This window comes from Mesoplodon mirus (assembly GCF_964341445.2).
Source record: "Mesoplodon mirus genome assembly, chromosome: 2".
NCBI classification, from domain to species: domain Eukaryota; kingdom Metazoa; phylum Chordata; class Mammalia; order Artiodactyla; family Ziphiidae; genus Mesoplodon; species Mesoplodon mirus.
Genome location: NC_138977.1, coordinates 212731384 through 212747327, shown reverse-complemented (window position 1 = coordinate 212747327; position 15944 = coordinate 212731384). Strand labels below are relative to the sequence as shown.

Genomic DNA, 15944 nt, shown 5'->3' with positions numbered 1-15944 from the left:
AGTGCCATCCTCATGGAGAAGCCTGGGGCTGGTGGGTCCCTGAGGTCCTGCAGTTTTAAATTCTTAAGATTTTCAGATTGGTAAAGGAGAAGAGAAGGATGGGAACCTAAAGATAAGGTGCAGAGGTGTCCTGCTTCTCCTTCTGTTCCACTTTTTTTTTTTTTTTTTTTTTTGCTGTACGCGGGCCTCTCACTGTTGTGGCCTCTCCCGTTGCGGAGCACAGGCTCCGGACGCACAGGCTCAGCGGCCATGGCTCACGGGCCCAGCCGCTCCGCGGCATATGGGATCCTCCCAGACCGGGGCACAAACCCGTATCCCCTGCATCGGCAGGCGGACTCTCAACCACTGCGCCACCAGGGAGGCCCTGTTCCACTTTTTGGTTTTACTTTGAAAGAGTCAAACTGCTATGCTGGATGCATGCTTTCTGGCCTTCAGTGCTTTTGGCTTCAGGGACCTCATCACTTCTTATCACTTTTTGTTGTTGTTGTTAATATTGCACAGCTTCTCTTGTCTATGATTTGTGTTTGACTTGAGCTTCTTTTGAGTATAACGTGACCTTCAGGTTGTCAGATTTCCTTTAGAAGGTATGGTTGATGACTTATCACTATTAGTAATATTGGGAATGCCAAATAATTTCATGAAGATATGAGAAAAGTTACATTTTCCCCTTAATTTTTAAATGATTTTGCTTAAGCATCATCCTGTTTTTTGGAGTTTCTGTTCTTAGATTTCATACTTAACAACATTCTATGAGTTATTCTGCAGTTCTGAAGACAGTTTAGGATATAGAGAATATTTCTCATGTTATGTAATATGGCTCATTGTATTAACATCTCCCTTTTTACTTTTTGAAGGTGAAACTATATTTTATATATGTTTATGGAAGTGAGACAGTGGGAGTAAATGATAATATTTTATTTTATTTTTCCAGGAATATTTAGAAAGCCAAAGTCAGAAACCTGTTTCTTCTCCACTTTCTCTGGAGCAAGCGTTGTTACCAGCTATACTTGCTTCAAGGTAAGGTTCATGGAAATTTTTTGTACTGACGCATCAAATATCTGTTATTTCTTCTATTGCATGGAAGAATTTGTTAACTTTATTAAGGGCATTCATGTTCTTGTTTTTACTTCCTCACTCGAGTAACTTTTCTCTTGGTCTGATAAAGGATCTTGAAATTATGTGTTTTCACATTAGTTTGAAGGTTTTTGATTGCTTGCATCATAAAATCTTTTTGATTTTGTGAGTCATCTGAGAGTTCTTATTTGATTTATATTTTTGAATGTTTGAAATGTTCTTTTTGGTAATAACTTAGGCTGTGCATATTGCATGTTCATGCAACAAATTAAAGAGTTTTCCTATGTGAATTTTCCAGAATTCAAATTGAATTGTCACTTAGAGAAATAGAATATTAAGCCCTTCCTTTAATATATGTTCAAGTATTGAATGTTTGAAAATGTTTTAAAATGAGGCATCTTGCTTTATGCATTCTTTATGCCGGTGAGTTCTGGAAGTGATTAGTCATAATTAAATAACACGTTTTGGTCAGGAGAGTATATTAAATTTAATAAGGTATATTATGGAGTAAAACAACCCATAGAAATAATCTACCTGTGGCTTAAATTTAGAATATGTAGAAATTTAAAGTGTCTAATACATTGTATCTTAAGCCCATGTAGTATGCTTTGTGAAAGAGTGGGGTTATAGAAGTCTAATTAAAAAAACAAAAACAAAACCTTCTTAGACCCAATGATGCTGCTGCTGAAGGTACAGACATGTCCATTAACGAGTCCAGAAATGCAACGGATGAATCCTTCCGAAGAAGATTGATTGCAAATCTGGCTGAGCACATTCTCTTCAGTAAGTAGAATTCCAGTGTTTAATTCCATAATTCAGATTCGGTGTGATGCAGTACAAACCATACAGGTTTTGGAATCTGCCAAAGTTAGATTCCACTTCTGGTTCTAGTACTAATACACAGGGGGTGATAGGTAAGTTATTAGAAAGAAAGTGGTGCTGAGAGGATTTGAGGTAACCCAGTGAAACATCTCACACCGTGCCTGTTAATTAGCAGGTACTCATGTGGTAGTTCTTAGGCATTTAAAAAAATTGCCAAAATGATTTGTTGCTTCTTTTGCTTATGAATTAGTCTCTTTGAACTAACTTGTGGTACAACATCTAGGTTTACAGTTGCATGTCCCTTTCCCCTGTGACCCCATGATCATTTTTATTTGGCAAATATTTTGCGGCTATTATGTGTAAATTTTTGTTTTAGCTGTGGGGAATACAAATTGAATAATGGTTCTGTACTTAAAGACGTATGCTCTTCTCAGTGGGATAGTTGTACACAAATAATGCAAATGGGCACGACTCAGAGTGGAGTGAGTTACCTGCAGAATTAGCCGTCCTTAAGTTCCAAATTGCAGCATGGTGTCATGTTGTAGAGGCTCCTCTAAGATCGCAGAGCAGCAGCAGCGTGGGGCCCTTGGGGTGCCACCCAGGTGCACTCTCCTCGCGACACCAGTGTGGAGGCTTCCTCACCTCGTCCCGCTCCTTTCACTCTAGCTGCCTCTACTCCTGCTTTACGCTGGGCCAGGATAGTCTTTCTGGAGCACATTTGATTGTGTCTCTCCCCTTGCTTAAATTCTGGATGCTAAAAGTATTTCATCCTTAAATGCTGAAAAGTTGTAAAATAAAGATAAAACTCACTACCCAAATAACCAGATGTGTTGCTGTCTAGTCTATAAAATATTTTTTACCGTTTTGTATTGTGCTATTTTCCATTTATAACACAAATACTTAATTTTAAAAAAAACTTTTAAATATTCTTTTTAAAGGCCAAATATATATGGTACTCGGTACTTTTTTGTTTCTTAAACACTGGAGACAACATCAATTGTGAATGAAGTATTCATGAATTCATTATCATCTCAGAAAACCCACAGATGGTGTCTTATTTTAGATTATTCCATAGATGTTCTCATATTTGATTCATATGATTAATAATTTTCTACAAATTTAGAATATTGAGTTATGGACTATAGTCATTCTCAAATGTATTTCTGTCCCCTTCCTTCCTACCTCTGACCTGCCTCTGGGCCAGGTTGAAAAGAGGAAATTAAAACGTATTGAGCTCCCATTACTATGCGTCCTGTGCCAGGTCAGTCATTTCGTGCTTACACAGCCCAGTGAACCAGGTGGATGCTCATTGTACCAAAGGGAAGCTGAGGCTTGGGAATTTAAGACATTTCTCCCAAGTCATGAAATTAGTGTAGAAGTTAGGATTTGACCCCAGATTCCTGACTTGGTAACTACCTGTCCCCATCCCCATCCCCCTCCACCCCCCCCCCCAACCCTGACTTTGTTGTAATGTGGTGGTGAATACCTGCAAGAGGACTGAAGTAGAGTTGCAGGTGTAGTAGACTGAGGCCAGGAACAAGTCAAGACACACTAAAGTAGGATATCCTGTAGAGCTCTTGGAATAGGCTCATACTTTGGGTCTTGGTATTTCCATAAAGATGTCTCTTGGTCACTGAGTAACTAACTTCCATTGGTTTGGACTGAGGGCAGACCTGTCTTAGACTGAATTCTATTATGTGATGAATCATGATCTCTGATGAGGTTCCCTTGGCCCAGAACATGGTATCATGTTGTAACTTCCCTTTGGTAAATGGGTTATAGGAAATGTGGCAGAGGACTTTTATAATTTTAAATACTCCTGATTAAGATTTAGGTGCTTTAAAAAAGTTTTAACTATATTAAACAAAAGTGCAACTAAAGATCTGTGTTTGCCTTCCAGCCGCTAGCAAGTCCTGTGCCATTATGTCAACACACATCGTGGCCTGCCTGCTCCTCTACAGACACAGGCAGGTATGTCTGCAGTGTCACCTGGAGTTCAATAGAAAGCATGACAATGCTTTGTCAGCTCTCCAAATACTGGTCCACTGATAGACTTGGCCCCCTTCCCGCTAGTCCTGTGAGATGAACAGTAAAGTAAGCTAAGGACTCTGCCGACAGGTGCTTACACCTGATGGAGGAAGAAATCTACATAAAAAACCTCAGAGACTGTTTTATATGACAGTAAGACATTCTTTGAGTAATACAGTTAATGTAAATAAGGCGTATCTCATCAACATGCGGAAAGTATTCTGATAGCTAATGGTTTCCAAGCTATTTGATTGGTATTTTGGACCTGCGCTCTGCCTTCCCACAATACACTTGTCTAAGCCCTGTGATGGGAAAGACTGTGTCTGTCTGTCTGTCTCTCTCACAGTCATGTTCTCAACACCAAACATAGTGCCGGTATATAGACACCAAATAAATATTTGTCAGATAAATATTTAGAATGAGGGAAATTCTTGCTAAAAAATAAGTACTTCTCACTTTCAGATGGTGGCTTCTCCCTTTTGTGATCTTACGTGCTCGTATCATGTGTTGTGGCTAGAGTAGTCTCTGGATGTGGAGTATCTTGACATTCCTGGGGGACAGCTTTTTAACCAGTCTTCTGACTTTCTTTACACGGTGTTTTGGCTCTTTTTCCGTATGTGCCAACAGCGAGCTGCAGGAAAGCCAAGGCAAGAAAAAAAACCCTTGGAACGGTCTCTTCATCTTTTGGGAAGGAGTTTTTCTGTTCCCTAGAGACCACTTCTGTCTGTTTCTCTAGGGAATTGATCTCTCCACATTGGTGGAGGACTTCTTTGTGATGAAGGAGGAAGTCCTGGCTCGTGATTTTGACCTGGGTTTCTCAGGAAATTCAGAAGACGTAGTCATGCATGCCATACAGCTGCTGGGAAATTGCATCACAATCACACACACCAGCAGGAACGATGAATTTTTTATTACTCCCAGCACAACTGTCCCATCAGTCTTTGAACTCAACTTCTACAGCAATGGGCTGCTCCACGTCTTTATCATGGAGGCCATCATAGGTATGTTGGACCCTGAAATATTTTCGTGGCAAGTGAAAGGGCCAAAAGCACATGGTGGTGTCTACTTCAGTTTGGATGATAGCCCCTTGTTTGAGAGAATGTGTTGCTATAGTTTTGGTTTTCAGATAAAAATGTCATCTGCTATGTCACTGTTTATAGCTTATTCTTACATTTATTGTTCAACAAGTAGTAACTGGATTACTGTATGCATAGTATTACACGTTTTACTAGGGAGGAGAGGTAAGATGTCTTGCTGTTCACGAGCTGAAAATCTAAGTGAGATGAGACATACACGACTGAAGTGAGTGGAGGCAACAGGAGACGGAGAGCAGACGGGATGGAAGCTTCTGAGGAAGGTTTGATAGGGTTGGGATCACATGGAATCACAAGAAGTAAATTCTGAAGGGATTTATTTAAATTTCTCTAGTGAATGCAGATAATTTTTTGTGTGTGTGTGGTACGCGGGCCTCTCACTGTTGCGGCCTCTCCCGTTGCGGAGCACAGGCTCCGGACGCGCAGGCTCAGCGGCCATGGCCCACGGGCCCAGCCGCTCCGCGGCATGTGGGATCTTCCCGGGCCGGGGCACGAACCCGCGTCCCCTGCATCGGCAGGCGCACTCTCAACCACTGCGCCACCAGGGAAGCCCCAGATAATTATTTTTGATGTATTAATAATCTTTTGAGGTAATCCAACTAATCTGAGCCAGTTGAAGTTTTTCTTGGAGACCTAAGGCTGCCAGCTTCATTGCTTCTTTTACTTCCTCAGCCTGCAGCCTGTACGCGGTTCTGAAGAAGAGGGGCCCGGGAGCGCCTGGGTCTGCCAGCTTGATCAGCCAGGAACAGCTGGTGCGCAAGGCCGCCAGCCTGTGCTGCCTGCTCTCCAACGAAGGCACCATCTCGCTTGTAAGTGAAGACTCTTGAGTGTTGCCTCTTCTCTTTTTCTTGAGCACCTTTGTGAAATCATAAAATGCTTTCCTTATAGAGAGTTTTTGGCCCATGATTGAAGCTTTATATCCTGCTCCTGGGTCTCAATGACCACCAAACCATTATGTCGTTACGATCTTGGTTTGCTACTGGGGTCACCGCTCCAGCGAACCCCTCGCGTGCCGTGAGGTGTGATAGGACAGATGGCTCAGCGTTCTCCATCACTGAGATCCAGAGTTATTGAGCTCTTATTGTGCTTAAGCCACTGGGTCCGGGGTTTGTAAATAACTAACATGCCCACTCGTGGATGATAGAACCGTAGAAGAGCAGAGTCAGAAACAGGCTTAAAACTCATCTGCTCAACCCCTTCTCCTTTACAAATGGGGAAAGCAAGGCCCAGCGGAACTAATGAGCATTTATAGTATATTTAAATACGTGGAGACATTTCTAAGGAGGCATACATATTAAGCAGTAGAGAGATTTTTTCCTCAAAATCATCAACAAATAGAATTTATATTTTATTTTAAAGTCTGTTCTTTTCCACTTGTATGAGTGTGTCCTGGGACACTTATGAGCACAGGTATTGTGAGTACAGCCCTCCTCCACAGCGTTCTTTATATATGTTACGTTTGTGGTCCTGTTGGGGAATCTGTTTTGCATGAATCTTGGGGGCAGGGTGGGAGGGGGCAGGGTAGATAAGGCTCTCAAGTTTGACCTTGTCTTTCACTTGGGTCTTTTTTGAGTTATTCGAATACATACAGTGTTTCCTCATCCGCCACCTTTGTGTACAACATTTACTGTAAGATAGCTTTTGCAGAGAAATGGTCTTACAAAGGACGAAACAGGTGTAGGGTCCTGACCAGCAGCCCTTCTAAGGCCTTGCTCCACTCGGGGAGACACAGCTCAGGAGCCCCCTCTGCAGATGGTGCTGCATTGGGCGCTCGGCCAGTCGGGTTACAAGGTCTCTTCTTTTGTCCACGACATGCACTCATCAAGAGGGCGGGCGTCGGAACTCTTAGGGCTTGCCCAGTGGAGGGAGGCAGGTGCTACTGTGGAAGTATCCAGCAGCTACCTTGTATGCGATTTTCTGTCTTTAAAAAAATAAGTGGAGGACAGTGACATTTACATGGAAATGCCTTTTCTTTTTAGCCCTGCCAGACGTTTTACCAAATTTGCCATGAAACAGTAGGCAGGTTTATCCAGTATGGCATTCTTACAGTGGCGGAGGTAAGAGGACATGCTCGCCTTTGTTTGCCTTTATTTAGTTTCTTGCTCTTCATTATCTTTCCTACCAGCCACCTGAACCAATAATTCCACTTGATATATAGTTGAGTCCAGATGAGATGAAGAGAAAAATAAGAACGGGGAGAATAAATGTCTTTTGGGACTGCTTAATATTTTGGTTCCTTTTGTGTAACGGGTGTTGCGTAAGACGTATCTTGACTAGATTCCCTGACATCCAGAAGTCTGCCTTCCAAGATCAGCTCTTCCGCGTATCTGTGTGCTTGTAGCTTGCCCATGTGCATTTTTCTTTTTTGATATTTTGTTTTAATTTTGGCACCTTGAGTATAGAGGGTATGGCCTGGGAAAATAGGTACCAATTTAGGAGAGGGAAGGGTATTTTATTTGATCTGTCTGGTAGCTTTCGCCCTCACTCTTTCTTTTTTCCCTCCCCTGCTGTCTTCTGAGTGATTTTGAGTTTGGAGAGGGCAGTGGACTGATGTTGTGAATGGCTAAACAGAGCAGAGTAGGGGAGGGAATGAGAGAGGGCTGCTTTGTCTGGGGTCCAGCCGGGCAGGTGTTTGCGTGCCTGTGCATGTTTATTTACTCTTGGTCATCTCCTTGGCATAGCCAGATGATCAGGAAGATACTAGTCCTGGTCTTGCTGAGCAGCAGTGGGACAAGAAGCTTCCTGAAGTTTTGTCTTGGAGAAGTGATGAAGAAGATGAAGACAGCGATTTTGGTGAAGAGCAGCGAGATTGCTTCCTGAAGGTACTTTGGGTGAAGGATTCTGGTGGACATGACCGTGATGAGTCGAGGCTTACGTTGCCACAAGCTACGAGGCTCTTATAAACTGGGACTCTGGTGACTAATTCACATTCAGAGCACCCGCAAACTATCCGGGGTGCTTTCTGCTCAGTTAGGATACTGAAACTGTTTGAATTGAATTAATACCTTAAATTGTTCAGTGTGGGTATAGGTAAATGGAAAAAGAGACAAGAGTCTGAAAATTTGGGAAGATGAACAGCATAGATGATACCTTTCATGACCCTCTCATCAGAATGCACAGGTGCAAACCTGTTTACCCACACCTGCACTCACTCCTAAAGAGGCAGTGGTTTTGTTCAGTCATCACTGAAGCAAGGCAGTACCGTACCAGGTATGGGAGAGAATTAAGATTCAGCTGCCACTGGCCTGGTTGCTCCTTTTGAGTCATGCTCAGTCTTGCCGTCTCTCCCCAAATTTCCTACATCAAGCTCTTTGCCTTCAATTAAGACAATTCCTATCACAGGAGAAAATTTGATTTTTAAAAGATTGTCCCTGCTTTAGAAAAAGTAATTTTGTCTAATTTGTAATTTTAGAAATTAGTAGTAATGACCCTTCTTTTCTGAATACCCTAAGTGGATTACTGTCTTTGCAGTGGGATAATAACCCTAGTTTACACACACACACACACACGCGCGCACACACACAGACACACACGCACACACAGAGGAGAGTCCAAATGACTTTTGGAGGTTTTCCATGTTGGGTATTATTAGTTTCGAGATGGGGCAGTGATCTTGCTTCCACACTCCAGAGAGGCTCGTCTGAACGTGCATGTTTTGGGGGAGGGGTGCAATGAGAGCGCCCACTGCCCAAAGCACCCCATCATCACCAACACCATTCCCCGCTGTGCCAGACTGTGGGCCCGAAGCCATGTGGGGATGGCAGGCAGTGAGGGCTGGGAGGGACTGAGATGATCTCGGGGGTCTCGACATGTGGCCTTTTTGCGCACTTGAGTGACCATCGAGCCAGGCTTCAAAGTCTGGAGGGTCCAGCCTCGGGACTAGCTATTTTCAGTGATGACCGTATGGCATAATTCCTCAAGTATGACCATTTCTCCTAGGCAGCTGTTCAATGAACGCAAACCTCAAGTACTGTGAATGTCAGTGATTACAGTAAAGAACGCATTTCAAAACCAGCAGTCATTTCCAGGGGCGATTCTGTGCGCACGGAGCAGTAGGCTGCCTCTGTGTGGAGCCGGTGAGAGGCCGTCTTCTCGAGCCGCTGGTGCTCTGAGGAGGTTCCTTTGTCCCCCAGTGACGGGGTCTCCCGCCCCTCCCCTCCCAGGTGAGCCAGTCCAAGGAGCACCAGCAGTTCATCACCTTCCTACAGAGGCTCCTTGGGCCTTTGCTGGAGGCCTACAGCTCTGCTGCCATCTTCATTCACAACTTCAGTGGTCCTGTTCCAGAGCCTGAATATCTGCAAAAGCTGCACAAATACCTAATAACCAGGACAGAAAGAAGTGTTGCAGTGTATGGTATGTGTGATCCTATCTTGGCTTCTTTTAAAAGCTACACATTTTTCGATGATAGGAATCTGCTTATTGTAGATAATTGGAAAAAAGAATGCAAAATTATCCTGACCTCTAACTCCATAGCTGACTACTACTACCTGTTTGGGTGTGTTATATAAACTCAATGATACAGATAGATATTCTTATGTCTGGCTTTTTTCATTTAACTTTGCAAGTGAGATTCATACATGTCGTTGCATGTAGTTTGTCTATTCTTGTTGCTTTGTAGTATTCCACTGTATAAGTATTTACCACATTTTATTTATTCACATCCATCACTGATGGATATTCGGGTGTTGCAGTTCAGAGCTACTCTGAACAGTGCTGCTGTGAACATGTTTGAATGTGCCTTTGGGTGAACACAGGGACTCATTTACGCTGGGCTGTATAGGAGAATTGCCTAGTCACAGGGTGTGGTGGGTTCAGCTTTAGTGGGTACTGCCAAGCGCTTCTTAAGTGCTGAACCAGTTTGCATGCCTAGTAGCAGTGGGTGTTTCCTTTGCCCCCCATACTGACCGGCACTTGGTACTGTCTGCTACAGAAGAGGTGTGATTGGGGTGGGAGTGGCATTTTACACAATTACGGTTTAGGACTGAAACTACTTTGAATCAATAATTTTTAGAGCCATGAGGGATCTAGAGATAATCTATCTAGAGATATCTAGTTATAGTTATCTAGAGATATCTAGATCTCTCTATAGATAGATAGATAGTTAGATGTGTAGATATATCCCTAGAAATATCTCTAGATTGCTATCTAGAGCTAGAATCACCTTACTTTATAGATGAGGACACTATTCCAGATCACATAGCTAGTTAAAGGGCAACCTGGGTTTAGAACTCTTTTTTTCCAACCTCTAGACTTGTGCTCTTTCTGGTCCCACTGGTGTAGTAGTCATGTATGCATCACTGTGCAGTTTAAAAGAATTTCTGCACACTGTCTTGTTTGAGTCTTACAAAAATCCTTCAAGATGGGCGTTTTGGGTATTTCTCTTTCCCTTCCTCTTCTCTCTGTCCTTCCCTGCCTCCCTCTCTCCTTCCCTCCCTGTTTCTCTCCTTATCCCTCTCTCCTTCTCTTTTTTTCCTTAAAAGATGACAAAGTAGTTTTAAAGAACGGCAAATCCTTTGAGGCCTCACAGGTTGCCAGTAGCGAAAGGGAGCTTGACCCAGTCCTTGGACTTGCTCTGACCCTCTCCCTAGCCTCCCGTGCTCTTCCTGTGGATGTTGGGGTTTACTCTGTTGCTGGGCCGAAACGTCTGATGGGCTTTTTCTTTCTCCACAGCTGAGAGTGCCACCTACTGTCTTGTGAAGAATGCTGTGAAAATGTTTAAGGATATTGGGGTGAGTGTCCCCTGCTTATGGTATAAAAGAGTGTGTTCACGTCTGTCTTCTTTCTATTTAGATCTAGTCTGTGTGAGGCACCTTTGTGTTGGGCTGAACCCTGGGAGAATCAGTTTCTGCTGGATTAACCTTGCAGGCATTTCTGGGGGTTGGGAGGAGAAGGGGCACGTGGAAGGTGAGGCCCATCAGCACAGATTTATTTGAATGTTTCAGAATTTTCCTGGTTTTCATCTTCATTCCAAACGAAGGTGTCAGTGTGTTTCAAGGTTCTACTACAGTTTCGGTGGGGATGTTAATTATGCCCTATGATTTTCAGTTCTTTTTTTTTTCTTGGCTGCGCCGTGCGGCATGCGGGACCTTAGCTCCCCAACCAGGGATTCGAACCCATGCCCCCTGCATTGGGAGTGTGGAGTCTTAACCACTGGACCGCCAGGGAAGTCCCTTCAGTTATTTTCTTGTGCTTTTACCAATATTTCTAGAAGTATCCTCAGGTATCCCTTATCTTCACATATCATTTGGGACATGAGTTCCATGAAGGTACTAGTGGTCTTTGTAAGGGAATATTTGTGACTTTATTCCAACGTAAATTTAAAAATATAGTACACTGGTTGAACTCCACCCCCAAAACCCCACACCTGCCCCCAACCCCCCCCACCCCACACTTGCACATGCCTACATGGACGTTTACTTAAAGCCCGCATATGGCTCTACGTGCCTTACTGCATTTTCTGGGCTAGGACACAGAGCAGGATTGGTGATAGAAATTCCCCCTGACCCTTTTTGGTTTGTCTTTAATTTAATCTAAACTTTCTCTCTAGGTTTTCAAAGAGACCAAACAAAAGAGAGTGTCTGTTTTAGAACTCAGCAGCACTTTTCTACCTCAGTGCAACCGGCAAAAACTCCTAGAATATATTCTGAGTTTTGTGGTGCTGTAGGTAACTCCTGGCACGTCTGGCCAGTGACAAGTGTGGGACGAGTCCCTCGTAGGCTCCTGCCTGTGGCTCGAGAGTGGAAGGTGCCATCGTGTGGTCGGGCCTGACCTGTCCTGATGTGACCTCCTGGAAGACAAGTGCCTTCTCCCCTACGTGATCTGTGATCATCGGACTCTGAGATGACACAGCCGCCTACAGATCACACTTTGGGGGCCCTCAGCCTCCGTTCACAGTTCATAATCAATAGATTACAAAATGAAATCGCAAACGATTATTTTGGAGTTTATTAAAGATTTACATTTTAAGTATAACTGTTAAGGACTAATTACTGTGATGGACACAAAAATGTAGTTGATTCTAGAACTGAATCTTGTATAGTATACTTAATGCTGTCAGGTAATTTGTTGGCATATTTTCTGATTAATGGTTAATGCATCCTTTAAAAATAATTGCGTCATCCATTCCCTGGATTTTTTTTGTTTGTTTTTGTTTTTTTGTTTTTATCTTTGTCAATCGTAGCTAAATTTTAAGTGGGAACACTTTTCATCTTAAAGTGCTTTACAGATGAATGGGCTAATATACATCACACCCAGGTATCACTGTGCTGTCTGTTGCAGTCAGATACAGAAAGTGTTTTAAGAGCTAAGTGAAGACGCAATATTAGTTTAGGTCAGGAATAGAGATAATGTGACCAAACAGCTAGCACCAGGAAATAAATTTGGCTGGTGAAATTCAAGATAAACCTGGCCAGAAAACTGACTTTGAAAACGTTTGTTCATATGAAAAAGTGCCATTGAGTTTTAAATGACCAGCAAGTATTTAGGAACAACTCCTATTTTATGTCTGTACACCTTCCCGCCCCTCAGGTAGTACCTGCCTATCACAGGTACAGCTGTTTCTTAGAGAGAGCAACTGTATTAACTTATTAGCTTGGCCTGATAGCCTGTGTTAAAGTGCCCTGGCTTCAGGCTACTGACCCAGTCCTCTCATGCCATGCAGACCGGTCGTGCACTGCACGTCTTCTGGGTGGCTAGTACCCACTCACGTTGGGCAGAGTACAACCTGGACGGTATATGTGATAGCCCTGCAGACTGGCAAATGGTCGGAGGCATTTATAGGTTTTTTAGCTTTGAGGAAGAAAAAAACCATGGTTCTTTAAAAAGGTGTGTGGGTTATTTTCCTAAACCCCGATGCCACATAGTGGCAAATAATTATGAAAAATTGTTCGTAACATGTAGGTGCCTTTTTGTGAGCAGGGATCATAATTGTTAGCTAATTATGGTAATTATAGTGATTTCTTAAAAATCATGTGATATTAAACGTTTTTTAACAGCTTACTGTTCCTTCTCTTCTCTCCATGGTATTATGAAATAGGAATTTTTCGTGATGAATATTGCAGGTAATCTTTGAATTTAATCGAAAAGTACTGCGAATTAAGTTTGTGCTTTCATCAGCTTGGCTTTTAAACACTAATAATATCTCATGAATATTCTGCGTGTGTTGCGAGAGGGAAAGGTACTAATTGGTATTTCACATTGTATGAAACTTTTGAAACTCAGAGCAATAATGCCATGCTTTTGTGATTTTCTTCCACTCTTCTCAAATTCCGCATTTAAAATATATGTTTTCTTTATAGGCGTTCATGTACCATTAAGCAGTTGTCAGTGTTGCAGCGTCTCTGGTGTGGAGTGGGGTCTTCCCCGTGTAGCATTCCTTTTTCCTAAGTAGGATGGAGCTCTGTGTTTGGGGGAACAGCCAGGGAGGCTTATTTATCCCCTTGTGTGTTCCTTGCCTAGGCAAGCAAATATTTCACTAGTCTCTTTTACTCATCCGCTAAATTATAGACCAAGGATTACTCAGACCCTTTAAGTCAAGGTTGGGACTGACCTCCCAGTGGATTCTGCTGCCCCGCCTGTGACTTCTGCTAAGAGCTACTGCTGCACCAGCCTAAGCAGGGAACAATGGCTTCTCTGGCTTTATTTTTCCCTTTCAGTTGGTTTGTTTTCTAGAAATCTACTCAGATGCTTTGGGGAATGCAATATATGATTTGCTAGCTCTCTCGCCACTTAACTCACTGTGAGAATAAATATGCATGCTTTCTGTAATTAACTGGTGCTTTGAAAACCTTTTTTAAGGAAGGCAAATCTCAACCAAAGTTCTGCTCATCCAGACAAGCTCACCCTCGAGTTAATTTTAGCACAGCTCATTCTTGAGTGCCTCGTTACTGAATGAACATCCATCATCCCAATAAGGCTTCCAGATAGCACTGTTTTGCTAGAAGATTTATTCTTGTTTTCCAAAAGCGAATGGCTTTCATGTAAGATTAAACAAACTAGGTGCTTGTAAATAATTTACTACAGTTTACTCTATTGCATTTCTAGAAAACTGAAATGCATGTCCTCCAGGGGAAGACAAGCTGTGACTCAAGTTAAAAAGCAAACAGAAAGACCCAATAATAAGCAATGTGAAATTGCACTCTTTCAAAATGAGAAAATCCTAAGAAATTCAAAAGAGGGGAAGGAACTTTCGCTCTCAAAATTTAAAGAAAAACAAAGGGAAAGAAGTAGCGTGAAGTGTGTAGAACTAGGAACAGTACTGTGAGTCTTCCTTCTCAGATCTGTTCAGATCTATTAAGTCTCACAAAGCCACAGGGTGAGTGGAGAAAACGCCAGGGATTGCAATGAATGTAGGATTGTGGAATTTCCAGTCTGAAGGGGAAAAGCATTTCCCAAAGCTCTCCATGTATATGAGTGCTCTGTGAGATGTTCATAGGTGTTTTGTATATAGAAAACGTGTTGCTGGTAAAATAAATTTGCACACGGACCCTCTTTCCTAGAAACTCACAGTGCACTTTAGTGCAGTAAGGGCTCAGGGCCTGCCAGTACCAAGCCTGTTTAACCCAGCATTTCCCGATCTGTGTGATCCCAGGGCCTTTTCCCCCTTTGGGACACCTATGGACCTCTCCTTAGGGTCATAGAAAACATTTTGGGAAACACTATGTTAGGTAGTTCTCTAAGGGGTCAAAACAATAACACGTGCACAGAGGCAGAATTTGCATGCATTTTGTATAATCGAATGTTGCATTTAATGGATGTATATTTCCTCCCCTGGAGACAATAAGCACAGAAAACTATAGTATAGGTGGTCAGAGCTCTTTTCTTTGATGAAAGACCAGCCCCTTAATGTATCTGGGTTTTTCACTGAAAGTAGCAAAGTTAACATTAGGATTAATTGGGATAAAAAATTAAGATTTTAATTCAAACCTAGAAGAAAATATTGCACAATCGAATGCAGCTTTTTATCCACAAATAGTTCTAGTGCTTAGAAACGATAGGACTTACCACTGAGGTTTATAAGATTTAATTTGGATGTAAATCTGTTTTTTAAAACACATTTTAGGAACTTGAGGCTTAGCGTCTGGCATTTCAGTTTAATACAAACTAATGATTGAATTTGAAAGAGACTTTTGACTTTATTTCTGAACATCTAAAGTTCTGAAAAGCCTTGATGGAAGGTGTTAAACTATTTGCCCATTGTACAGAGAAGTGTCAGATTGTTATAAAAAGATTTATTATAAAGTACCATGTGACGCTGTGAGTGAAACTTATTTGGAAACATTGATTGATTTTTATGCTTGTCAATATATTGTAAGAAGCACAGAAGTGTAGTTTTGTTTTAATAAACCAAAAAGTGAATGTATTCTTGATGTCTTGCATTTGTAGTTAAAAGTTCCCTACATAATTCATTGTACAAACGGTTCTTGTTTGACTTCACATAGGCCTTTATTAAAATGCTTATAAGAAATAATCTTACATAAATTTGTGAACCTGCAGTGCGTGATTTTATTACTGACCCAGAGCTCTTCAAATTTGATCAGGCTTTTGGGGATGTAGATATCTACAGCTTGGCTACCGCCCTTCTCAGTAAGTATTCACATCACAGAGAGATTCTTTGGGTTTCTGTAAATATTCCTTTAAACGTGGTGCTTCTGATATATTTTAATATGTTTAAGTTTATAAAAGCATGAACTGAAGTCTTAGGTTTTTCCCACCAGTTCATGATAGTTGCTCAAAATAGTTTACTTTTTTTGACAAGTAAGATGAGTATTTTACTAGAGCACAGTTTTCTGTGGATGCTTTGAAACTGCTCAAATGCAGCCTTCTCTCAAAAGTGTGCCCCCTGGAAAGGGTGTTAAACAGGTGCCTGGTGATGCCATCCATGCCCTTTGGGTGCATGACAGTGCGTGACAGGGCTGTGAACCTGAT

General features: G+C 42.1%; 1 protein-coding gene across 7 annotated transcripts in view; it reads left to right on the top strand.

Moving 5' to 3' along the window:
- Nucleotides 1-15453, top strand: part of GPAM (glycerol-3-phosphate acyltransferase, mitochondrial) — a 70912-nt gene extending 55459 nt beyond the window's left edge. For all 7 annotated transcript variants that reach the window (XM_082601609.1, XM_082601606.1, XM_082601610.1 and 4 more), the window contains 10 exons: nucleotides 932-1017; nucleotides 1742-1857; nucleotides 3797-3867; nucleotides 4661-4925; nucleotides 5691-5827; nucleotides 6998-7075; nucleotides 7700-7840; nucleotides 9182-9371; nucleotides 10689-10747; nucleotides 11566-15453. In XM_082601609.1, coding sequence (XP_082457735.1) covers nucleotides 932-1017; nucleotides 1742-1857; nucleotides 3797-3867; nucleotides 4661-4925; nucleotides 5691-5827; nucleotides 6998-7075; nucleotides 7700-7840; nucleotides 9182-9371; nucleotides 10689-10747; nucleotides 11566-11682 — 1260 coding nt within the window. In that variant the 3' untranslated portion in view covers nucleotides 11683-15453. The remainder of the gene's footprint in view (nucleotides 1-931; nucleotides 1018-1741; nucleotides 1858-3796; nucleotides 3868-4660; nucleotides 4926-5690; nucleotides 5828-6997; nucleotides 7076-7699; nucleotides 7841-9181; nucleotides 9372-10688; nucleotides 10748-11565) is intronic.
- The last annotated feature ends 491 nt before the right edge of the window (nucleotides 15454-15944 follow it).